This window comes from Manis javanica, chromosome 2 (genome assembly GCF_040802235.1).
Source record: "Manis javanica isolate MJ-LG chromosome 2, MJ_LKY, whole genome shotgun sequence".
In the NCBI taxonomy this organism is placed as follows: domain Eukaryota; kingdom Metazoa; phylum Chordata; class Mammalia; order Pholidota; family Manidae; genus Manis; species Manis javanica.
In genome coordinates, this window is record NC_133157.1 from 124,161,102 (window position 1) to 124,188,315 (window position 27,214).

Consider the following 27,214-nt stretch of genomic DNA (forward strand, 5'->3'; position numbering starts at 1 on the left):
ACCCGCTCACCGGTCCCAGCACCCTGCCTCCCTAGCAACGGGGTCCCTGTCCCTTTAAAGTTTCCAAAAAGCACTCACCAAAAAAAAAAAAAAAAACCCATTCCGGTTTCTTTCCACCTGCCCGGAGCCAGGGGGAGGGGCGTTTGAGTCCCGCCAGGCCGGGGCTTGTATCTTACCCCCTTCGCAAGGCGCTGGGTTCTTGCAGGTGTGGATGTGGTCTGGATGTTGTCCTGTGTCCTCTGGTCTCTATTTTAGGAAGAGTTTTCTTTGTTGTATTTTCATAGCTCTATGTGTTTTTGGGAGGAGATTTCCACTGCTCTACTCATGCCGCCATCCTGGCTCCGCCCCCCTCCTGAAAGATTTTATAGATTTTATGTATACCCTCAGAGTAAAGTAGTGCTGATTTTTCCAACTGTTGTCAACATTGAGGAATATCAGTGCTAGATTGTCAGTCTGAGATGGGTGCAGTGATATTTTAAAACTTGCATTTTTTTGGGTTCCAGTAAGTTTCATTTCTTTTCCTCTGTGTGGGTGTGGGTAAAATTGGAACATTTGCAGAATTTCTCTTGTGGCTTTGGGGCATCTGCATATCAACAGGCGTTCAGAGGTGTAAACAAGTAGGCTTTAGTGCATTTGCATCTTTCCTCAGGGGTGGAGAAACTCATCTCCGTATCAATGTGTAATTACCTGGGCAACAGAGGGCTTATCTGTACCTGACAGGTGAGGGGGAGGGCCGGTGTTGTGGCTGCTTGAGTATAGAAGATGGCCTGGGACTGCAGTTTGTGAGCAATAAACGGGTTTTAAACTTTATTTCTCCCTTTGACTGATTTTGGTTTTTAGGGGTATTTTGCCCCGGGATTTCCTTTCCCCAGACTTACAGTGGGCTTTTAAGTTCAGATTTTATTTTTATCAGACCTATATAGTTCACCCTTGAACAACACCGGTTTGAATAGCACTTGACCACATATACACAGAATTTTTTCAGTAGATACACGGTAAATTTTTGGGAGATTTTGCAATAATTTGAAAAAAACAAATTTTTTTCTAGCTTATTTTTTATAAGAACATAGTATTTAATACATGTAACATACAAAATATGTGTGTGTTGACTGTTTCTGTTACCAGTAAGTTCCGGTCAGCAGTATGCTCTCAGTTGTTAAGTTTTGGGAGATTAAAAGTTACACCAGGACTTTGGGCTGTGCAGGGAATGCCACCCCTAACCCCTGATGTGTACAAGGGTAGCTGTACTTGGTTTAAAGATTCAACAATCTGTGAGATTAATTTTGGAAAACAGCCAAACTCGTACTCTGGCCACCCCCCCCTCCCCATGCACTGCCCATCCTGTAGCAGAAGCTGCTTCCACTACCCCCAGCTGATTCTTTCTGTTTATACCTATAGCACTAGGTGACGGTGCCTGTATTGCCATTTCCTGCCTCTGCTGTTTGAGGTGTTACCTACTGGATTCCTGCTTTGGAGGGCGAGGATTTGGTCTTCTTCCCTGCACCCAGCGTCCTCTGTAGTGCATACCCCTTCAGACCCAGGAGTTGACCCCACCCTCCCTCTCTCCAGGAACCACCGTTTGCTGGGCCTTAGAAGAAGGGGACTTAAAGAATCTCTGTATTGTCATTTTAGTGGGGTTTTAGGAGGAATGGATAAGGAAAGGGTGTGTTTCATCTGTGATCTTTAACTGGGAGTCCTTTTTGGTGTCTTTAGCAGTTATTTTTATAGAGTAATGGTTAAAATTATAGGCTGTATTTAGTCAAGACTGTCTGGATTTGAATCCTAGATTTGTGGCCTTAGACAAGTTGTTTAAAATCTCTAAACCTAATTTAAAAAAATCTCTGTAATAGAATTACTATGATACCTATCTCGGAGTGTTATGAGACTTAAACGTGATAAGGCATGTAAAGTACTGCTCATAGTGTCTGCACAATATCTTACTGTTTGGAAGCACTTTGTAAGAACACAGGTACAGTTGTGGCTGCCTTTGTTACTATTGTGAGTTTTTTGCTCATGACTTTGCCCAGTGTTCCAGAGGAATGCTGTCTTTTCCCTCTTTTAAACAGTCTGTCATTGGTCTTTTGTTTTAATTTATGGCACTTGGGATGGATGTGTAATTGTATGTGTACTATTTTGTGTTAAGGTTTCTACTTTTGTTGTCAGATTTGTGTTTGAAAGATAACTGCTGGTCATAAAAAGAAGGGTGTGTGTGTGTGTGTGTGTGTGAAGACTGGGGATTATTAGAATATTGGGGCAGCTGTTAAGGGGGACCTGAAAAAGAAGGGTGTGTGTGTGTGTGTGTGTGTGTGTTAAGACTAAGGATTATTAGAGTATTGGGGCAGCTGGTAAGGGGGACCTGAAAAAGAAGGGTGTGTGTGTGTGTGTGTGTGTGTGTGTGTTAAGACTGGGGATTATTAGAGTATTGGGGCAGCTGGTAAGGGGGACTTGAAAAAGAAGGGTGTGTGTGTGTGTGTTAAGACTGGGGATTATTAGAGTATTGGGGCAGCTGGTAAGGGGGACCTGAGAGACTAAATGAAGAAATGGTTGTTTAGAGAAATAACTTTTTTTAAAATTCTTGAAATAAATCTTACACTAGTTTATTTTTTGGAAAGATTTTTAAAAGCCTTAGTTTTTAAAAGGATTTAATTTTAAAGGCCTTTATGGATGTTCTTATCTAACCAAGTAGATTTCACCAAAAACAGAGCTTTGGATTCAGTTTCTCCTTTAATACTTGTTTCCTTGAAATTAGATCCAAAATTGATTCTTGGGCTTATGATTTATCATGTCCCCTAAGTTAATGCCATGTTAATAAACGGCTTCCTTTTGAAAATCTATCATATGTAATATTGAAATAGTAGACAAGTTGATATTTCAAAGTTATAGATACTTAACTCATCCTTTTAAGGTTGTATATTACTAGTTTGTCATGTTAGGCAATATTGATTTATTGTTTTATTTTTATTTGTTTTGTCTTAGTATTACATTTAATCAACAGTTCATCTAAATTTGATCTCTCCACAGATTCAGATCAGGATGTAGCACTCAAACTTGCCCAGGAGCGAGCTGAAATTGTTGCTAAGTATGACAAAGTAAGTATTCAGTATTTGGTTTTTGAGTATGTTTTATTAGAAAAAACAAAAATAGAAATGGGTTTGCTTTTCGGAGAGCTTAAATCACAGAATCAGTTTGTTTACTTCATGTGACCACTGAAGTCATCTTTTTTCTCTGACTGCATCTCCAAATTGTTTCTCCTTCCTGTCCCCTCTTCCAGCCACTCTGCTCTCTAGCTCTTCTTCCCATACCCCAGGCTTGCCCCTGCCTCTGGCTCTGGTACGTCTCTTCTGCCCAGTACACTTTTCCCCTGGGTGTCCTCATGCTTCTTGCCTCACCTCTTCATCTCTTCCCCTCATGCTCCCCAATGAGTTCTGCTCTGACCACATTGTTTAATAGCCCTCCACCTTGACTCTCTGTATCTTCTTTCTCTACTTTATTTTTCACTAGCACTTACTGTATATGTATACTTTATACTCTATTTGTCATCTGCACTCACTCCTAGAATGTAAACTCTCTGAGGGTGAGAATTTCTTTTGTGGATTTACTCTTGTAACCTGAAAACCTAGAACAGTTCCTGACTCATCCTGGGTATTCAGTAAATATTTGAATATGTTAGCATATAGAATTAAATACCCATTTTATTCATAATTTACATAATTTAACATGAATCTGAAATTTTGAATTTATACAATGTAAAATCTCTGTTAGCATTTTATCCTAATGTTAATGATAGAGTCTGGTTTTTGATGCCGTAGAAATCACAATTGTTGACGATTTAGATGTTTCCTGAGTATTATCTTACCTCTTGAGGTCTATAATGAGTTGTAGCATTGCTTTATAAATGTCATGTTTTATATTTATATCAGTTGCATGTAATTTCATATCTGCTATTTTTGATTATTTGAGAGAAGAACAGGAGCACGAAATTATAGAAAGCCATCTGGGCTGTGCCCTGCTTCTAGGGAAGCATACAAGCAGTGCTCAACTTCACAGTCATGTTCCCAGAGTTCAGTTTTAAGTTGGTTGGTTGGAATATCAGACAGTTTCCTGTTACTGTGATTAGGAAAATTCAAAATTTTCTGAGAAGTTTAAATTTAGTGTAGTTCATGAAAGACCTCATCAACTAACTTAACTACTTAACTAATTTAAAACCCATAAACTGTCATTCAATCATGCTTGCTTGCATTTTTTCCCATGCAGTTAACACTTAGTGACCATTGTGCTAGGCCTTAGAGGATTTACAGTACAGACGTGAATGAGTACAGCCCTCCTTGCCAATGATGTTTACAGCTACTCAGAAGAAAACTCATAAGCAGAAAATGATAGAATACACTCAGATGGAAGGCTCCACAAGGCAGTTGGGTATTGAGTCTGAAATTTGAGTGACTGGTATAGACTGTACATTTGGGGTTTCTTCTCCAAACATTGCTACTTAACAGCCTCAACAGTAGAGTTAGAAGAGCAGTGGGCTGAGGATAGAGCTGTGGGCACTCCAACAATTAAGATGTACCCTGGAAAAAGCCATCAAAAGACGAGTTGGAAAGGTATGAGAGAACCAAGAGAGGAATGGCATCTTGGAGGCTGAGGAACAGGGAGTGACACTTCCAGCAGATCAGGACAGAAGAGGGTCCACTAGATTTGACAGTGGGAGATCATTTTTGACTTTGGCAAGAATCAGTATCAAAGCCGATGCAGCTGTGAAGTAGAGAAGTCGAGAACAAGGTAGATGGCCTACTCTTCTGAGAACTTTGGATGAAAAGGCAAGAAATACCTTTTTTCAAAGACATGTTTACTCTGAAATGTTAACGTTCAGCAATTGTTGGGTCTTGGATGGTTATCTTACCCTCTTCCCCAGTTGGCTTCTAAAAGGAACCCCATGCCTGATCAAGGCTTAATTACGTGGCCATTGTTGCTGGCATAGGAACTTCCAAAGTCTGTAACTAGGAAATAGTGATTATATTGCCCAAAGCTGTTTGTTTTAAAGTTAATGTTAATAATGACTTATTTCTAGGTCTTACTGTTCATATATAAAAAATAATTATTGTTTTTCAGTCTTTTCTTCCCAGTAACACTTTCTTTGTCCCCTCTTACAGGGACGAGAAGGTGCAGAGATTGAACCTTGGGAAGATGCTGATTACCTTGTTTACAAAGTCACGGATAGATTTGGCTTTTTACAGTAAGTTGCATAGTTTGCAAGCTAACTTTTTTGTTATACTATTTCTATGGTCAGCTATTATATTGATTTTATTTCTAATAGCATTGCGATGAATAACATTCCAGAACTGATCCTGCAATGTACTCTTTGTTATTAAACTCCTAGCATTTTTAACCTCTGTGGTTGAAGTTGAACTATAGTTAAGAATACAGTCTTTAATATTCATTGTATTTCAGTAAGAACATTAAGGCAATAAATGAGTTGTATTAATAATTTAGCAGAATTAAATGGAAACGAATAACTTTGTAACTCAAAAATAATTATAAAACATTTCATTTTATATAAATGCATTTTAAAAATAATTAGCAATTAGAACTTCAGTGTTATGCAGTGTAAAAATGAGCAATGAAAAGAAATACCATTGATCTTCCTTATACTTGTAAATGTATTCATGTTATTGCTTCTCAAAATTAATTCCATTTATCCTGAGTATGTTATAGAAAGAGTTGAGAAAGGCCTAGGACACTGTAAAGTGGTTAAAGTGATACTGACTCTTAAAAGCATCCTGCAAATGACGTGAATCTCCCTGTTTTGGTTCTGGCATTGCCTAGTCAGCTTCCCATAGGCTGGAGACTTTTCTTCCTCTCTATAGTTTATTTGGTTCCATATAATTTAGTGACTAATTTCTCATTCTAATTTATTCTTCTCCAGTCTCATTTATTATAAATAGGAAAAATCCAGGGATTTCTATTTTATGATGTATGATCACATTTTTAAGGAAAGATACAATTTCTTGATAGCTCATAGCAGTAACTTAGAGTGCTCAGACTTTGTTTTCTCCTTCTGTTCAGCTTTCTTGCATTTAGAAAGTATTTTGTTGTATCATGGTTTGCTCAGGGTCAAACCAGCAAACAAACAGAAACAGTTCTGGGAGTCAGTGAATGGATGCTCTTCCTGTGGTTTTGCTGATCTTAGCCATTTCATGCCTCATCTGTAAAACGGAAATCATTAACTGCTCTATGTACCTTACAGTATAGCTGAAGCTTTGAGGAAATAAAATGATAGAATACTATGTAAGGTCTGGACAAATATAACATGTTATTGTTATACCTGTTAACATTAGCACATCCAGAATGTTCTCCTGAGTAGTTATAATTAGATGATTTTGAATTTCAGCAGACTCACTGAGCAGTATTTTAACTGCTATGATAAGAATACTGTTCTTAAATCCTTACTTCAACTTTTTTTTTTCCCTAAGTAAATCAAACTTGGTCACAAATGTGGCAGGAAATGATTAAACATTTGTCTGGGTTAATGTGCAGATCTGAGGTATGTGAATGAAATTTTGAAGGACAGTTTGAGCATTTAGCGTTGTCAGGATCAGTGGGTCCCAAACTTTCCTGCACATTAGAATGGTAAATGTTTGTTGTTTTCTTAAAAAAAACTAGGTTTCTGGGTTCTGTCCCAGATTTTGATTCTGAAGGTGGAATACAACTCAGCTAATTTTTACCTCCCCAGGTTTGTATAGTGGGAATGAACAATTAGAAAAGATGTTTTTGTATAAAATGGTATAATTAGTGCAGAATACATAGGAAAAACCTGTGCATTCCAAAAAGTTCTAATAATTTCCTAAATTCTCTTTTCTCATTGCTTGAAACAATGTGAACTAGGTTGTGGCCCAAGAGCCTAGCCTATATTTGGCAATCTAAAAATTACACTGTTACTTTGCGTTTTTTACCCTCTGTGCTGAAGTCCATTTGGCTCTTGTGGGGAAAATGTCAGTTAATAATTTATCTTAATAATATTAGCTAGTATTTACTGAGCATTTATAGTGTATGCCAGGCACCATTCTAAGCTCTTTATGTGGATTAACTCATTTATTCTTCTCAAAACTCTTTGGGGGGTAGGTATGCTTCTTATCTTTTTTTAGGAGAAACTGAAACACTGAGAGGTCAAGCAAGTGGCTTGAGTGCTGACCATTATGTCAGCTCTGGGATGGGGACCTGGGCAGCCTCATAGCAGACCCTGTGTTCTGAATTTTGGCACTGTACTGCCTGGTTCTACTCTGCTGTATGTTTAATAAGAGAAACACAGAAGTGTGTTAAAATACCTACAAAGAAAATTAAAGGTGGGAGAAAGAGTTCTAAAGAGAAGGATACTGTTTTAAGCGATCACTTCCATTGAGGTATACTCAGATCACTATGCTTGCCACTTCTTTGAAAATGAAGTCAACTGAAGCCAATTCTCATATTATCACAGCAATTTTTTAAATTTACTCTGTGATACAATCCTAAAGCAGGCAGCAAAAATGAATATAATGAAGCATAGAAATGGTTTTTAGTATAATATTAGGCTTTGTTAAATTTCATCAAAGTCATTGATTTTTTATTACAATGCCTAATTTAAGTAAAACACTTCCTGCAGAGTTGATGCTTTGATATTGCTCCCTGTCACCTTGATCAAAAGAGCATTTCGTTCTTCTGCCTTAATTCTTTGCACTTTTTGATTGGTTCTGCAAGGAAATTGGCTTTTAAGTGTCAACGTCAATACAATAAAATGGCAGAAAGTAGCTTTCTAGCCTTCTCTGAAGGCTGCTGTCTTCATATCTGATTATAGTTTTAGTAACTTAAATTACTTGTTATATGTGAAGGCGGATGACAGTAATTGGCAAATATGGTACAGGACTAACATGGTGTTATAACAGATTTCACAATAAATATAAAAACTTGCCAAACCAGCCTGGCTTGATGCCGGAATGCAGAAACCTTTATTTAGTATTCAGAGATGGGGAGTTGTCCCAGTCTGGGTGCCTGCAATGGACTGACATCTGGAGAAGGGAGTAACTGAGCTTACTTAAGAATTAGAGCGCTTCCAGCATTTGTATAAAAAGTAGTCACTGTTAGTCTGTTCAACAAAGAATGCTTGGTATTTGGATAACGATAGATACTGCATTGAGGTCACAAGTTATTAATAGAAGAATTGGAAGGAAATTGTATCAAAAATAAAGATTAAATTAATACCAAGTTCAGATTTTCAACTAATTATCAAAATACCTATGTTTCTAAAACCTAGCAGGTTGTCTGTAGTTTACTGTGACTATATAAATATTTGAAAGACAGAATAAGGTGTTTCTATTTTTCAAGAATATCTGCTTTGATAACAAGAGCTTCAGAACTCTTTCTACCCATCTAATAATTTTGACTATGATAAATCTAAATTTGAGGCAAAATTTACTACAGAAAGAAAGAAAATTTAGTCAGTGTATCCAGTTTAGTGATTTTAATGTGCAATTTTAAGTTTCCACGTGAAAGCTGATCTCACAGTTACAGAAATAGTCCATCTGAACTACCAGAAAATTACAGCCATGTATACTTGAATTAATAATTCTTTCAAGTTTAATAGCAGATGAAAAAAATAGATCCAGTTAGGGTCCCTCTCTTTCCAGCAATGCCTATGTTGTTGTTTTCACTTACTGTGTTTCTTCGAGGCGTATTTTCTTGCTGTCAGCTTGGAGTTTTCTGTAAGTGCCCTTTAGGGGCCTATTTCCCTTAGAGGAAAACTTTTCTAAAGTGAGGAAAACTTTCTGTAAAGAGCCAGATATTAAATATTTTTGGCTTTATGGACCATATGATCTTTGTCACAACTGTCAGCTCTACCATTGTAGCATGTAGAAAACCACAGACAATACTTCACTGAATGAATTTGGCAGTGTTCCATTAAAACTTTATTCACAAAAACAGGCAGTGGGCCAGATCTGATCCATGGACTCCTCCAGATTTTGGTCCTTCTTTTCTTTTACTTGAAGAATATGTAGGTGGCAAGGTAAAGATGCATACATGTCTGCAGGCATGTGTTCATCCTGCCCTTCATACATCATTCAGAAACATTAGTGCATGCCTTCAACATTCCAGCCACATGTATGAGGCAGATGCAGTGCTTTATATACATATTCTAGACATTGTGTGTAGTTCCTGATAAGACAACAATCCCTTACTTTCTCCTTGGATGGCTGTGAAAATTAATGGTTGCCAACACAGAGATTTGAGGGGGAAAGGTTCTATGGAGGTCATTCTTGTGCACACAGCAGATTTTTTATAAAAGTTTTTAGGTGTGGAATAATAAGCAAGAAAATCCACATAGGAAAGTTGACTGCATTCTTGCTTTATCATCTATCTATTAAGTCTCAAGACATTTTACAAAATTCAACATCCATTCATCATAAAAAGTTTTTTAACAAAATGGGGTATAGAGGGAATATATCTCAATATAATAAAGGCCATATTTGAGAAGCCCACAGCTAACATACTCAATGGTGAAAAAATTGAAACCTTTTTCTTTCCTTTAAGAACAGGAATAAAACAAAGATGCTCATTCTTGCCACTTTTACTCAACATAGTACTGGAAGTCCCAGCCAGAACAATTATGCAAGAAGAAGAAATAAAAGGCATCCAAATTGGAATGGAAGAAGTAAAACTGTTTCTATTTGCAGTTGATATGATCTTATATATAGAATACCTTCAAGACTACACCAAACAGCTGTTGCAATTAATAAACAAATTCAGTAATGTAGTAGGATACAAAATCAGTATACAAAAATCAGTTGCATTTCTACAAACTGGTAAGAAACTATTGGAAAGAGAAATTAAGAAAACAATCCCAGTTACAGTTGCATCAAAAAAGAATAAAATACCTACAAATCAACTTAACTAAGGAGGGAAAGACCTGTCCATTGAAAACTATAAGACACTGTTGAAAGAAATGGAAGAAGACATAAATAAATGGCAAGATTCCATGCTCATGGATTGGAAGAATTAAATATTGTTAAAATGTTCCTTCTGCTCTAATTGACCTACAGATTCAATGCATCCCTATCAAAATTCCAGTGGCACATATCACAGCAGTAGAACAAACAATCCTAAAATTTGTATGGAACCACAAAAGTCCCTCAATAGCTAAAACAATCTTTGACAAGAAGAACAAATCTGGAGGCATCACACTTCCTGATTTCAAAGTATATTACAAAGGTATGGTAACCAAAACAGTATGGTACCAGTTGAACAGAATCAAGAGTCCAGAAATAAACCTACATATATATGATCAATTAATCTATGATAAAGGAGCCAAGGATGTACAATAGGGAAAGGACGGATTCTTCAGTAAATGGTGCTAGGAACACTGAAGAGCACATGTGAAAGAATGAAATCGGACCAGTATCTTACACCACACATAAAAATCAACTCAAAGTTGGTTAAAGATTTGAATGTAAGACATGAAACCATAAAACTCCTAGAATAAAACATAGGCAGTAAGTCCTTGACATTGGTCTTAGCTATGACTTTTTGAATTTGACCAAAAGCAAGGCAGCAAAAACAAAAGTAAACAAATGGAACCATATCAAACTAAAAAGCTTTTGCACAGTAAAGGGAGTCATTGACAAGATGAAATACCACCCACTGAATAGGAGAAAGTTATATCTGGTAAGTGGTTAATAATCCAAAATATAAAGAACTCATACAACTCAATAGCCAAAAAAAAAAAAAAAAACCCCAGACAATCTGATTAAAAAATGGGTAGACATTTTTCCAAAGAAGACATACAGATGATACCAACAGGTTCACAAAAAGCTGCTCAACATCATTAATAATCAGGGAAATGCAAATCAAAACCATAATGAGGTATCACCTCACACCTATTAAATGGCTATTATAAAAACAACAAGAGATAAATGTTGGCAAGGGTGTGGAGAAAGGGGAACTACTTAGGATAAATACTTCCAGGTATTTATCCAAAGGAAACAAAATCACTCTATTGAAAAGATATCTCTACCTGTGTGTTCACTGCAATATTATTTACAGTAGCCAAAACATGGTAACAGCTTAAATGTCCACTGATGGATAAAGAAAATGTGATCATATATATATTCTCTCTCTCTGTCATGCACATGCAATGGAATATTAATCAGCCATAAAAAAGCATGGAGACAACACTGTATTGTGTGTAAGTTGCTAAGGGAGTAGATCTTAAAGTTCTCATCACAAGGAAAAATAGCAATTTATAACTGAGTGATGATGGATATTAATGAAACTTAATGTAGTAATCATTTTGCAGTATACATATATCAAATCATGTTGTATGCTGAAAACTAATGCAATGTTATATCAGTGATATCTCAATTTTAAACATTAAAAAATAGCTAAAATGATGCATATTAAAAAAGGCTTGGTTAGTGGGAATTCAGTATGTATTTGGGGATTCTAAACTCGTGCTGCATAGGCAAACAGATCCTGGTGGAATTGTGACAGGGCAAAAGGAAATAATGTAAAATATTGGGTGGGGGGAAATTCAAGTCCAAGTTTGTCTATTCCAGGATTTGCCCAAGGCTGACCTTGACCTTGGCTTTATGTATGTTCCTGCATCCTGCTTTCCCAGGATTTTCAGTGCCATGGTTTAAGGACAAGATGTGGTGAGTGCTGTGTGCAGTCTTGAATTCATCTTGTATTTCACAAAGCAGTTCTTTCTACAGGACCTTCCAACACAGACCATGTGGCCCAAGCAGGTGATTAGGGTCATTCCATGAGTAAGTGCAGAATGGGTTCTGATTTATTATTGAGAATAGGCACAATTAGGCCTGTTACTATTTTAATAAATAGGAGGACACAAAAGAAATGTATGCAGCAACTTCAAAGAACGGGTCTTGTGATAGGCAACCATAGTGAGCACTTCATTTGCAGTTAGGAACATTCACATGAACAGTTGTTATGATCTGCTCACATCAGCTGTGCAAAATGTTGCTTTTGTTCAGAGCAGCTTCTCATTCCAGAAATACCATTCTTGGTTTGCATAAAGGGTGTCAGATGTTCTTATTCTTTCATGATGTCCCTGCTGACCTAATCACCTAGGAAGTACATTCCAGTGGTGTTGACAAGCCCTCTTCTGCCAGTAAATTAAGAACAGTAGGTGTACGTTTTTTTAATTCACTAATCCATTTATACAGTATTGAACAACCATAAAATTCAAACACCAGAAATTACTAAGTGATATTAAGTAACAGTTGATACAAACACCAGAAAGTAATAAGTGATATTGAAAAATAGTTGATATAAAATAGTTGCAGCATTTTAAAGTACCTTCTGAAATGACAAAAAGCACATGAAATTTTGCTCAGTATGACTTTATGAGTTTTTTACATAGAACTACATTATTTTTAAGAACTGGTAATCCATGTAAGATATACACAAAACCCTTAACTGACATATATTGTTCAATGAATAGAACTCCACACTGCCTTGTTGTTATGGATTAATGAGCTTCTAATTCAGTGAAATCCTTTTAGGAAGTTCTAGTCCATAGAATGACATGTTCAAATTGTTTGGTCCTATTTGTTTTATTAATAAAAACCAATTCCTTTATAAGATGTTTAATTCCTTTGCATATTATTTTTAAAGGGCCTGACTTGATTTCTGTCTAAATAACTTACAAGTAAAGTCTAACCCTCCAGTCTCCAGTTTATAGGTTCTTCATGGGTTTCAGATCAGTATAGTCCAGCACAGGGACCTTTCCATGAGTTTTCCACTGGGGATTTTACAGTACCAACTTTAACACTTTCCACAAAGTGTCTTGTCCTTCTTGAGGCTTTTGGAAAAATGTCAAATTAATAATGGCATATAGTGTTCCTTAGTATAACCTGCCCAGATGTGATAATTTCTTTGGAAGAAAAGCCATGGGCTGCAGTCACATGTCTGAGTTGACAGACATCCAAATGTATCTTATATAAAAAGAAAAGGTTTGTGTCTTCAGGACTATGAATCCACTTTTAATAAATTCAAACAAATCTCAACATAAACATCTTCAAATTTAACTGGTTTTACGTACTCATCATTTCAGAGATTTTTGGCACCAAATCTCTGGACATTATATAACCCAACCCACTGCACTTGGGAGGAAACACCTTGAAGGGATACCTCTGGTATGAAATGTGGGGTTTTTGAAACACTCCTCTATAGGAGTAATTATTAGTTAGAGGATAACCTGTGAAAAACTTCTCTGAGTGGTTTAAATTCAAAAGACATCACTAAATTGCCAGTATTGATGAAAACATCGGTGTCTGTCTTCATATACTTATCATTGGGGCAAAACTCACTTACCCACCTGAACGCCATAACTGTTTTCAAGGTCAAGTTATTACTTGTGTTTAAAAAATCTTGTTATATTATGTCACCATTAAGAAGGTGTTCATCCTTTAAGGATAGTGCTAGCCCTTTTTTGTCCCTTTCAGACTGTTGGCCTAATAAGAGAATGTAAGAACCTCATGTCCCACCAAAAGTTTTTTTCACCCCAAGTTACTCTAATGGCCTCACTGGCTTTCATATCTGAGGAGTATAAGGTCACCAAGATGACAAGAAATGGGTTTTGATGAGAACAGTTTGAATGCTCTCAAAGTGTGGAAGCCAAAGTTCACATTGGCTCATAGTCACAGAAGTACATCCAGATTATACATTCTATCGCATTGTAGTGGGAGAGGCTGAGGTGCCACATTGAGGGGGAGACTGAGGAGTGACAGCAGCAGGAGCTCCGTCTGAGGGAGCTCAGGGACATCCTTCTTGGAAGAGTGGTCAGGAGAGCTGAGGCCATCCACAGCAGCTCAGGATTACTGGTGCCTCAGTTTCTTCTTCTTGATTCATTTCTTCTGAGTAAAAGACCTTCAGTTTCACTAACTGAACATTCAGTAGTAAATAGTCATCAAAAATAATGCTTGGAGTTTCAGCTAAACAGGAACTCTCAGATTGGCTTGAGGTCCTGCCATTGCACAGATCAGACACATGCTTCTGCATGCAGGGGTAGGCAGCCTGCGAGAGCCATGTGACAGAGCTGCCAGGAGAGTTTTCAGATGATTCTGAAGTACTGGCTGAAGTTTTTTGTTGTTTTCCGTATTACATGTTTTAATTAAAAGATTTGCTGTGAGCTACCCTCCACTCTAACCCCCTGCTGCGTGGGCCAAGGAACCCAGGCCATTCCGGAACTTGTCACTGGAGGAGTCTGGGCCGATTGAGGCTGTGCCCAGGGGCTGAACAGGGCTACAGTGTGTTTCTTCCAGCTGCGGCCTGGGCCTGCTACGTGCCTGGTGTAGTTCAGTGTCGCCCATGGCCCTATCGGGCCCGTGCTCCCCCCTCACCAGGTTGGGCAGCTGCTCGCCTCTGTGACCTAAGCCCCAGGATGTGGCTGACCTGCTGGGAACGCTAACCTGCCTGGGCAGGGCCAAAGGGGGATAGCTGTACTTTTAAACCAGAAGTCTGTGATTCACACATTTTTGGGCTTAGTAATCGAAATTATAAATCAGCAAGGAAATTTAGACTAAGAGCATAATGAAAGCTACAGAAAAACCAAGGTGTCACCTGCAGTGAAGATTAGTGGACACTTTACAGTAAAAAAAGACTTATATTTAATCCTCATAGTTTCTTTTCTTCTTGCGAAATGGTTTCTCAGTCTTTTCTTTATACACTCCCAAACAGTCTGAAGATCATGTTTGTAACTGAACCCACTGGGTTAGATAGTATCGAACATCTCTGTATTAGGCTAAGTGTCTGTGACTAAGTGAAAATGTTGGTTTTCTTATCTGTGGAACAAGGAGTTTGGACTGTCTCTCAAAGATCTCTTTTGGCTATTAGACTTTTTGTCAGCTCTATGGCTGTAGCTTAATGCTTCAACTAAGGACTCCAGAGTAGCAAAAGAGTGCATTTGAAAATATTACAGAAGGATTAAAGATGGCGGTGTGAGAGGTGAGACAGAGGCTTCCTCCTAAAACCACATATAATATGAAAACATAATTAATACAACTAATCCTGAGAGTGCAACAGGAAAGAGGACTGCGTCAGACTGAATACACCTGGAGAAAAGAGCAGACCTCATGGAACAGGGTAACATACCAAAGCTGTGGCTCCGTGGGACCCGAGCCCTTCCCCCACTCCAGCTCACCAGTGGGAGAAAGAGAAACTGAGCTGGGAGGGAGTGGAGGCCTGGAACTGCTGAATACCTAGCTCCAGAGATCTGCTCTGGGAGCAAAAACCTACATTTCATGGTGCTTTCATGATACTCACATGATTACGGGATTGGAAAGCAAATACAGGCAGAATTCCTGGAGAGACTGAGATTCCAGCTGCTTGTGGAAAACAGGGATCCATATCTGGCAGCTCTGGGACAAAAGCTTATACCTGTGTGATTGGCCCACTGGTTCAGGCAGTAGAGACAGGCATAGCAGCTGGGAAGCAGGAAACAGCTCTTTCCTCCCGGGCACCAATACCACACCCCTGTGACCCCCAACATTGCTTCAGGGGCTGAGCATATCCAGAGAGTAGAGCTTCTGGACACTAGAGGGCGCCATACAAAAATATGAAAGGCCGAAGGAACCTGGTACAGAGTAAAATTAATATACCCCTGAGAAAAATGACATGGACCTCATGATTCTTGCTGGAAGGGAGTTCAAAATAAAAATCATTAACATGCTCATGGAGGTATGGAAAGATATTCAAGAACTCAGGAATGAATTCCAGTCAGAGATTCAATTGTTGAAGAGCACAATGAAGGGTATTAAAAGAAGATTGGATATGGTGGAGGAGATGATAAATGAAATAGAAACTAGAGAAGAGGAATACAAAGAAGCTGAGGCACAGAGAGAAAAAAGGATCTATAAGAAAAAAGACTATTGAGAGAAATGTGTGACCAATCCAAACGGAACAATATTCACATTATAGGGGTACAAGAAGAAGAAGAGACAGAGAAAGGGATGGAAAGTGTCTTTGAGGAGGTAATTGCTGAAAACTTCCCCAATTTGGGGAAGGAGATACTCTTTCAGGCCATGGAGATCCACAGATCTACCAGCACAAGGGGCCCAAGGAAGACAACACCAAGACATATAGTAATTAAAATGGCAAAGATCAAGGATAAGGACAGACTGTTAAAAGCAGCCAGAGAAAGAAATAAGATCACATACAAAGGAAAGCCCATCAGGCTAACATCAGACTTCTCAGCAGAAACCTTACAGGACAGAAGGGAGTGGCATGATGTATTTAATGCAATGGAGCAGAAGGGCCAGGAACCAAGATTATTTTATCTGGCAAGATTATCATTTAAATTTGAAGGAGGGATTAAACAATTTCCAGATAAGCAAAAGCTGAGGGAATTTACCTCCCACAAACCATCTCTACGGCCTATTTTGGAGAAACTGCTATAGATGGAAGTGTTTCTAAGGTTTAATAGCTGTCACCAGAGGTAATAAAACCACAGTAAAGAAAGTAGAACAGCTAATTACTAGGCAAACGCAAAATTAAATTAACTATCCACAAAGTCAATCAAGGGATAGACAAAGAGTACAAAATATGATACCTAATATATAAGCAATAGAGGAAGGAGAAAAAGGAGGACAAAAAGAAAAGAACCCTTAAATTGTGATTACAATAGCATATTAAGTGAGTTAAGTTAGACTCTTAGGTAGTAAGGAAGTTAACCTTGAAACTTTGGTAACCACGAATCTAAAGTCTGCAATGGCAGTAAGTACATACCTATTGATAATCGCCCTAAATGTACATGGACTGAATGCAGCAATCAAATGACATAGAGTCACTGAATTGATAAAAAACAAGACCCATCTATATGCTGCCTACAAGAGACTCACTTTAAACCCAAAGACGCACACAGACTAAAAGTGAAGGGATGGAAAAAGATATTTCAGGCAACTAACTAATAGAGAGAAAAAAGCAGTAGTTGCAGTACTTGTATCACACAAAATAGACTTCAAAACAAAGAGGGTCACAAGAGACAAAGAAGGACATTACATAAATCAGTCCAACAAGAAGATATAATATTCTTTATGTCATTATGAATATCTATGCGCCCAACACAGGAGCACCTACATATGTGGAACAAATACTAACAGAATTAAAAGGGGAAGTAGAATGCAATGCATTCATTCTAGGAGACTTCAACACTCCACTCATTCTGAAGGACAGATCAACCAGACAGAAAATAAGTAAGGAGACAGAGGCATTGAACAACATATTAGAACAGATGGACCTGACAGACATCTACAGAACTCTACACCCAAAAGAAGAATGCACATGGAACATTTTCAAGAATAGATCATATACTAGGCCACAAAAAGAGCCTCGATAAATTTAAAAAGATTGAAATTGTACCAACCAATTTCTCAGACCACAAAGGTATGAAACTAGAAATAAATTACGCAAAGAAAATGAAAAATCCCACAAACACATGGAGGCTTCACAGCATGCTCCTAAATAACCAATGGATCAATGACCAAATAAAACAGAGATCAAGAAATATATGGGGACAAATGACAAAAATAATTAAACACTGCAAAATCTGTGGGGCACAGCGAAGGCTGTGCTAAGAGGCAAGTATACTGCAATACAGGCCTACCTCAGGAAAGAAGAACAATCCCATATAAGCAGTCTAAACTCAAAATTAACGAAACTAGAAAAAGAAGAACAAATGAGGCCCAAAGTCAGTAGAAGGAGGGACATAATAAAGATGAGAGCAGAAATAAATAAAATCAAGATGAGTAAAACAATAGAAAGAATCAATGAAAGCAAGAGCTGGTTCTTCGAGAAAATAAAATAGACAATGCCCTAGCCAGACTTAACAAGGAAAAAAGAAAGTCTTACACACATAAACAGAATCAGAAATGAGAAAGGAAAAATCACTATGGACACCACAGAAATACAAAGAATTATTAGAGTACTATGAAAAATTATATGCTAACAAGCTGGATAACCTCGAAGAAATGGACAACTTTCTAGAAAAATACAACCTTCCAAGGCTGACCAAGGAAGAAACAGAAGATCTGAACAGACCAATTACCAGCAACAAAATCAAACTGGTAACCAAAAAACTACCCAAGAACAAAACGCCTGGACCAGATGGCTTCACTGCTGAATTTTTTCACACATTTAGTGAGGACCTAATACCCATCCTCCTTAAAGTTTTCCAAAGAGTAGAAGGAGAGGGAATACTTCCAAACTCATTCTATGAGGCCATCAACACTTTAATATCAAAACCAGGCAAAGATACCTCAAAAAAAGAAAATTACAGACCAATATCCCTGATGAACATATATGCAAAAATACTCAACAAAATATTAGCCAACTGAATTAAAAAATACATCAAAAAGATCATACATCATGATCAGGTGGGATTCATCTCAGGGATGCAAGGATGGTACAACATTTGAAAATCCATCAACATCATCCACCACATCAACACAAAGAAAGACAAAAACCACATGGTCATCTTCATAGATGCTGAAAAAGCATTTGAAAGAATTCAACATCCATTCATGATGGAAACTCTTCACAAAATGGGTATAGAGGGCAAGTACCTCAACATAATAAAGGTCATATATGACAAACCCACAGCCAACATCATTCTTAATAGCGAGAAGCTGAAAGCTTTTCACCTAAGATCAGGAACAAGACAAGGATGCCCTCTCTCCCCACTTCTATTCAACATAGTACTGGAGGTCCTAGTCACAGCAATCACACAACACAAACAAATAAAATGCATCCAGATTGGCAAGCAAGAAGTTCAACTGTCCCTGTTTGCAGATGACATGATATTGTACATAAAAAAAACCCTAAAGAATCCACTCCAAAACTACTAGATCTAGTATCTGAATTCAGCAGTGTTTCAGAATACAAAATTAATACACAAATCTGTGGCATTCCTGTACACTAACAATGAACTAGCAGAGAGAGAAATCAGGGTAACAATACCATTCACAGTTGCATCAAAAATAATAAAGTACCTAGGAATAAACCTAACCAAGGATGTGAAAGAACTATACCCTGAAAACTACAAGACACTCTTAAGAGAAATTAAGGAAGTTAGCAATAAATAGAAACTCATCCCATGCTCATGGATAGGAAGAATTAATATTGTCAGCATGGCCATCCTCCCTAAAGCAATCTATAGATTCAATGTAGTTCCTATCAAAATACCAACAGCATTCTTCAGTGAACTAGAGAAAATCATTCTAAAATTTATGTTCAACCACAAAAGACCCTGAATAGCTAAAGCAATTCTGAGAAGGGGTAGTGAAGCTGGAGGCACTACGCTCCCCAACTTCAAGCTCTACTACTAAGCCACAGTAATCAGGACAATTTGGTACTGGCCAAGAACAGACCCATAGACCAATGGAGCAGACTAGAGAGCCCTTATATAAATCCAACCATATATGGTCAGTTAATATACGATAATGGAGCCATGGATATACAATGGGAAAAAGACAGCCTCTTCAACAGCTGGTGTTTGCAAAACTGGACAGCTACATGCCACAGAATTAAACTGCATTATTGTTTAACCACATACACAAAAGTAAGCTCGAAATGGATCAAAGACTTGTATGTAAGTCATGAAACCATAAAACTCTTAGAAGACAACATAGGCAAACATCTCCTGAATATAAGCATCAGCAACCTCTTCCTGAACGCATCTCCTCGAGCAAGGGAAACCAAAGCAAAAATAAACTCATGGGACTACATCAAACTAAAAAGTTTCTGTATGCAAAGGACACTATCAACAGAACAAAAAGGCATCCTACAGTATGGGAGAATATATTTGTACATGACATATCTGACAAGGGGTTAACATCCAAAATATATTAAGTACTGACATGCCTCAACACCCAAAAAGCACATAAGCTGATTAACAAATGGGCAGAGGATATGAGGAGACAGTTCTCCAAAGAAGAAATTCAGATGACCAATACACACATGAAAAGATGCTCCATATCACTAATCATCAGGGAAATGCAAATTAAAACCACAATGAGATATCACCTCACACCACTAAGGATGACCAGCATCAAAAAGACTAAGAACAGCAAATGCTAGGGAGGATGTGGAGAAAGGGGAACCCACCTACACTGCTGGTGGGAATGTAAGCTAGTTCAACCATTGTGGAAAGCAATATGGAGGGTCCTCAAAAAACTAAAAATAGAAATACCATTTGACCCGTGAATCCCACTCCTAGGAATTTACCCAAAGAATACAACTTCTCAGGTTCAAAAAGACTTATGCACCCCTATGTTTATCGCAGCACTTTTTACAATAGCGAAGATATGGAAGCAACCTAAGTGTCCATCTGTAGATGAATGGATAAAGAAGAGGTGGTACAGGTACACAATGGAATACTATTCGGCCATAAGAAAGAAACAATTCCTACCATTTGCAGCAACATGGATGTAGCTGGACGACATTATGCTCAGAGAAAGACAAATACCATATGATTTCCCTCATTTGTGGAGTATAACAATGAAGCAAAACTGAAGGAACAAAATAGCAGCAGACTCAGAGACTCCAAGAAGGAACTACTGGTGACCAAAGGGGAGGGGTGTGGAAGGGTGTGTGGGGATGGCGGGAGAAGGGTTTTGAGGGGTATTATGTTTAGTACCCATGATGTGGGGGATCTCGGAGAGAACAGTGTAGCACATAGTGGAACTGTGGCATCTTGCTGCAATGATGGACAGTGACTGCATTGGGGTATGTGTGGGGACTTGATAATACGGTTAAATGTAGTAACCACATTCTTTTTTCATGTGTCACCTTCTTAAAAGTGTATGTCAATCATACCTTAAAAAAATACTATAGTCTTGAATACTAAGGTAGTCTTAATTACAGGTGGTATTCTGTGGCCTTGAGAAATGAAAGCAAGAATAAGTACATATCATTACTAAAACTTTGGTACTACTGGGATAGCAATTCAAGCATATAATTTGTGGACAACACATTATTTTTATAATACTGTTAATACAAGAGTCTCAGTGTTTTAAGAGGTGATGTCACAAAATTACTGTGTCAGAGAAATGAATTCCATCTCAATGCTGTGCATAAAAAAATCATCCTCATTGAAGTTTTGAGAAATGAAGCTTTTCTTATGTACAGAATGAAAGTTAAGAATTTTCTTTTTAATTCATAAATCTACTTGGGGAAGTTTTATTTCCTTCCACTTTTTTCTTTTTTTTTTAAACAATCCTTTATCATTGGCCATGGTTGGAACCAGTGAGTGGAGATGATGGTCTAGAATAGAGGTTGGCAAACTGTGGCCTGCAAACCAAATTCAACAGGTTTTGAAAATGTTTTATGGGAATAAAAGCACACTTAGTTTACATATTGTCTGTGTCTGCCTTCACAATTCAATGTCAGCATTGAGTAGTTAAGAAAAGGACTGTATGGTCTGCAAAGCCTAAAATATTTACTACTTAAATATTTACCTTTACAGAAAAAGGTTGTGGGCTAGCTGTCTACAGCAGTGTTGTCCAGGAGGACTTTTGCAATGGTGGAAACATTCTTTCTACAGCCACATTGTCCCATATGGTGGCCTCCTGTGTCTGTATGACCTTTGTGTATTTGAACTTTGGCTAGTGAGACCAAGTAACTGGACCTTTAACTTTGCTTATTTGAATTTACATTTAAAATTCAGTAGTCACATGTGGTAGAGATTACTGAATTGGATGTGCTGGTCTAGAGATTTTGAAAATAGGGGTCACTGTTGTTACAGAATAGCTAATTGTTTTATATTGGATTTAGTAGAATGGAAGCTTATGTAACTCTTGTGTTGACAAATAAATGGTTGTATATCATATCTACCTATAGGTTTATAATTTTTAAGAAGTTCACTGTGATTTCAACTATTTCACATGCACTGTTTTTCTTCTGCAGCGAGGAGGAGCTCCCATATCATAATGCAGCTGTGGAACGGGTAAGTCCAGCTCTGTGTTCATTTAATGTTACTGATGATTACTTTTATCCAAAGAAAAAACTACCACCTTTGTGATTTTGAGTACTATGTTATAGGTAACTGGTGTGGTTATGCTTAGAATTTAATCCTAAGTACATCACTTTAAGAAAGTAATTAAATTGATGATGACACAATTTTAGGAGATTTTATGGAACTTCTTATAGGTCCTTGAAAAGAAGGAATGGTAGCAGTTTTCAGAGAGCTGTGTTATAGGACAGGCTGTTCTTAATCTAGGAGTGCTTCCAAAGGCAGGGCCTCTGAAGAGCACAGTTGCTTGGGACGCACCTCACCTTGTAAGGTCATGGCAGGATCCTGGGTAGGTAATTTGTAAAAAGCTTCACAAGTGATTCTCTTGCATTCTGTGGCTAATAAAGCCACTATTCTTGACTGGTAGCCCTTTGGAACAAAACGGTTCTATGATGTTTTTTATCAAATTTCCTACAAACAGCAAAAGTTAGCTGTTGTCAAATAAGTATATTAGCTCTTAAGGACTTAGAGAAGTCTTTTATATAGTAAACCTATCATTTAAAAAAAAACAAAATTTTCCCTTTTATTCATTATATTGGTTAGGGAGCTGGTTCCGAGAGAATTTGGAATTGCATGTTTTAAGGTTGGTCAGAATCTCGCTCCCCTTCCGTTTTTTTCTGTACCAAAAATGAATTGTAAAATGAAAGGGAGACTGTTGACTGGGATTGTTTCTAGTTTGCTTGTTTTTGAAGGGAAAGGAGGCTGAGTTTCAGATATTGTAGTTATATTAGAACTTGAAAAATATTTTAGAAAAATTTTCTAAAATCAAAATTCTCTGAAAATAAAAACTGTAGTATTAACTTTCAGATGTAGACAGAATTGAGCCCTATAGGTACTTCCTGCAGTTGAATTCTCTTGTGACTGCCTGATTTTATCTCCAGTTATCATAATCTTGCTGTTTTGGCAAAGGAATTTATTTCTTGTAACAGCTGCATTACTGAGTAGCAACTGTGTGTCAAGCTAGGTTACTGCCTAGAATACTAGGATCAAATAAGACATAGCTTCTGCCTTTGGGAAGCTCACTGTACATCTAATGACTAGAGGAAGGTCAATTAAGATAATAGGTGGAGGATTATTGGTGGCTTCTGTCAGTCCACTTTGAAATGGAAACATAGAGTCTGTTCCCACCTTTGACCATTATCTCTTTGGTGCCCTGACTTCACTAAACCTTTGACCCCCCAGATCCCACGACAGTTGGATTATCCGTCACCACACTCAAGTCTTCATCCTCTCTTCCCTGTTGAAATCTTCCTAGAGGTTGGTACAGTCACTCACATACACCTCACCTCTTCACCTCTCTTGCTTCTTCTGAGCTGAACTACACAACCCTGGTGAAAGCCAGCTTTCTGCCCCTGCAGTGCCCCCGCCTGCTTGGCTAAGTGCAGCTGAGGAAAGACTCCAACTGCCAACTGGATTTACATTGAGTACATGGTCACAAACCCCAGCTGGACATTACTGCTGTGTTGAAATCATGCTCTTCTTTTTCTAGTGAATCTGAGCTCTTATTTAAATTATTGCTACTTTCTCTTCCCTTCTCAAACCACCAGTGCTTTCCTCTCCATCTTCTCTCAACTGATATTCTTGCTTCATATTCCTTACGAGAAAAAAAAGAAAATCAGAAGAGAACTTGCACAAACTTACACACCACACCCACCCACCTATCTTCATCTGTGTTTAAAGGCTCCAGTCACTGTGCATGTACACATTGCTTGTTCAGGGACATCAGTCGAGCTCGTCTTCCCTCTTTCTCCTGAAGTCTTTCTCTTTCCACTCTATTGTTTTCTTCAGAGTAAAATTTAGTTTTATTTCCATCAAAAAAAACCCCCACCACTAATCTTTTGACCTCATTGCCTCCTCAGCTGCCCTGATGGTAGCTCTTACAGCAAAACTCCTTGAAAGAAGCATCTGTGTCCTGTTGTTTTCGTTTCTATCCTGCATCCATTCCAGTCATATTTTTCTTTCCCCGACACAGCTGCACCCGCTCCTCCCCACCTCTCTCAGGGTCTTTAATTACCTTTACACTGTTACACCAGCTAGTCAGAAGGTAGGCTTCCGGTCGACCTCCAGCAGCATTTGGTGCGGTTGGTTGCTGTGTCATTTCTTACACATTCTCTTTTCAAGGCCTTTAGGACCCCACACTCCTCGACTGTTCTTCTTTTCTCACTGATGGCTCTTTCTCAGCTTCCTTTGCTTGCTCCTTCATATCTTCAGTCGCTGTATTTTCAGGCACCCCATGACTCAGGCCCTGAGCTGCTCTTTCCTATTTGAATTTCTTTCTCAGTAATCTTATCTAGTCATTTGGCTTTAAATTCCAACTGTATGTTGATGACTTGGCTCCCTGAATTCAGACTTGTATATCCTTGTATGTATGTCTAGATGTCTAGACTTAGACGTCTGAGTTACTCTCTACATTTAGATGTCTAATAGATGTCCAAGCTGAAGTTTATGTTATTCTCTTCAGATCCATTCAGTCAACAAACTAACCTATCTAAGTAAATGGTAACTTTACTCTTCTAGTTGTTCAGTCAAAAAACTTCTGGGTTATCTCTGACTTTCTTTCTTTTATACCCCACAATTGTATGTCAGCAATTCTGTGAGCTCTGCCTTCAAAATGTACTTAGAATCTGATGATTTACGGGCTCCACTTCTGCCACCCTGATCCACTGTAATCTCTTCCCTGGAGCTTCCTTTCTCCTGCTTCTACCATTGTCCCCCATGCTCCCCATATCTATCTGTTCACCAGAAGATCCAGAATGATCCTATTATGAGAAGAGGCATGCTACTCTCTTATCAGAACATGGTCGTGGCTTCCCACCTTATACACAGTGAAAGGGAAAGTGGCCTGCAAAGCTTGTATGACCTGGTTCTGTAAGTTTCCTGTCTCATCTCCTATGGCCTTCTCTTCCTCACCCGCTGGCCTCCTTAGGGGTTCTTGAGCATGCCTGCCGTATTCCTTATTTGGAGCCTTTTGTACCGGTTACTTCCCTCCCAATAGCTACAAGTCACGGTCTCTCATTTCCTTTGGTATTTACTCCAGTGTCACCTTCAGAATAAGATCCTCTCTGGTCATCATTTCTAAAGTTGAGAACCCCTTCCCTCCATTCTAATTACCCTCTTTCTACCTTTATTTTTCTCTTTAGCACTTAACATTCCTTCATGTACTAAATATTTTACTTGTATCTTTATTTTGTTTGTTTTCTCATAGGGTGTGATCTCTGTGAAGGGGCTTTTATCTGCTTTGTTCACTGCTATACCCCAGACCCTGGAACAGTGAGCATAGTATATGCTCAGGGAGTGGTGGCTGAGTGGGCAACCAGGAGTGAAATGACTACTTTATAACACTGTTGGTTTAAAGACTGGCAACCAGTATACATTTCTCTGTTCCATGCCCCCCATCACACCCTTTAAAAAAATCTCCTGTTCCAGAAAGTCCCCAAATCTGAGAAACAGTGATACAGATGATTCAAGAAAGGTGACAGTGAAGAAAAGAAGACATACAAAACAAAACCTAGTGGAGAATGCATGCTTGAGGGAGGTTGTTTGAAATTTTTTTTTAAGAGACTTACTTATACAATAAAAGAAGACCTCCTACTAAATGTAGTTAAGCTTATTGGTTGCTCTAAAGACTTTAATGAAATAGGAAATCACCAAGAAGTGATCTCTGCATACCTTAATAATTTAACATAAGACATAGTTTTATACTCATTTGCCAGTCTTTTACTGGGAAAGGAACAGAGTTCTGAGGCTGCTCAGTGAGATTCCATTATGCCTTTTGTGTGTAAACTGTGCTTATATTGCACAATCTGACTTTTACCATTTTGGTTTCTTTAGTATGGAACCAGAATTTCAGACACATGGGGAGCAGTTGAAGGCTAGAGCCTTCTTAGTTTATCAGGATTTCTCCTGATTTTCCTGGTGCAAGTTTAGTTCAGGTATTCTTCTATGATTGCCTAGTTCTAATAGTCAAGCTCTGCCATTTCTAGGAAACTAATAAATTCTACATGTCTTACTTCGTTGAATAAAATCAATGGAAATGACAGCTTTGCTGAAGACTACAAGTATTAATCTTTATAAAGCATGTACTTATTGCTATTTGGGAAGGCTTGTACACTAATGCATAGTCAGGTAATCATGGCTTTAGTTCCAGTTTTGCCAATGTATTACTTTACAAAAGGCAGTTCTGTTTAAAATAGAGTTAGTAGTAGGCAGTCCCTCATAAGAGGATTAAGTGTTGATGTTTTCAAAGTGCTCTGGATTCCCCCAGACAGACATTTAAACAAATAAACAAACACACTCATTATATTTACTCTGCAGAGAACAATATTAATTATAGATTATATTCTTTCTTTGAGCTTATTGATGTTTTTAATAAGGAGGAAAGGATATGTTAAACTATGAATTTTCATGAATTCTTCTCTTTATGTAATACAGTATTTTGCATGGCTTACAGAATATTGGAGCCTACTCATGTCTTCTTTTTATTTTTATTTTTTTTTGAGATCATTAATGTACAATTACTTGAACAACATTATGGTTACTAGACTCCCCCTATTACAAGTCCCCCCCACATACCCCATTACAGTCACTGTCCATCAGTGTAGTAAGATGCTATAGAATCATTACTTGTCTTCTCTGTATATACTGCCTTTCCTTTGTCCCCCCACCCCCCGACATGTGTGCTAATGCCCCATTTTCCACCATATCCCTCCCTTCCCACCCATCGTCCCCAGTCCCTTTCCCTTTGGTAACTGTTAGTCCATTCTTGGGTTCTGTGAGTGTGCTGCTGTTTGTTAATTCCATTTTTTCTTTGCTCTTATACTCCACATATGAGTGAAATCATTTCGTACTTGTCTTTCTCCTCCTGGCTTATTTCACTGAGCATAATGCCCTCTAGCTCCATTCATGTTGTTGCAAATGGTAGGATTTGTTTTCTTCTTATGGCTGAATAATATTCCATTATGTATATGTACCACCTCTTCTTTATCCATTCATCTACTGATGGACACTTTGGTTGCTTCCATTTCTTGGCTATTGTAAATAGTGCTACGATAAACATAGGGGTGCATATGTCTTTTTCAAACTGGGCTGCTGCATTCTTAGGGTAAATTCCTAGAAGTGGAATTCCTGGATTAAATGGTATTTCTATTTTTAGTTTTTTGAGCAACCTCC

The 27,214-nt window shown here is 38.1% G+C and overlaps 1 protein-coding gene and 1 pseudogene across 11 annotated transcripts in view; one reads left to right on the plus strand and one right to left on the minus strand.

Annotated features, from left to right (window-relative positions):
- The window catches only part of USP6NL (USP6 N-terminal like), a 317,648-nt gene that overhangs the window by 209,177 nt on the left and 81,257 nt on the right, over nt 1-27,214 (plus strand). For 7 of the 11 annotated variants that reach the window (XM_073229324.1, XM_073229327.1, XM_073229326.1 and 4 more), the window contains 4 exons: nt 3,022-3,089; nt 5,148-5,230; nt 21,940-21,979; nt 23,228-23,302. In XM_073229324.1, the coding sequence (XP_073085425.1) occupies nt 3,022-3,089; nt 5,148-5,230; nt 21,940-21,979; nt 23,228-23,302 (266 nt within the window). The remainder of the gene's footprint in view (nt 1-3,021; nt 3,090-5,147; nt 5,231-21,939; nt 21,980-23,227; nt 23,303-27,214) is intronic. The other 4 variants (XM_073229330.1, XM_037001214.2, XM_073229329.1 and 1 more) reach the window with 1 other exon arrangement.
- LOC140847858 (UDP-GalNAc:beta-1,3-N-acetylgalactosaminyltransferase 1-like) lies at nt 9,988-21,933 on the minus strand (annotated as a pseudogene).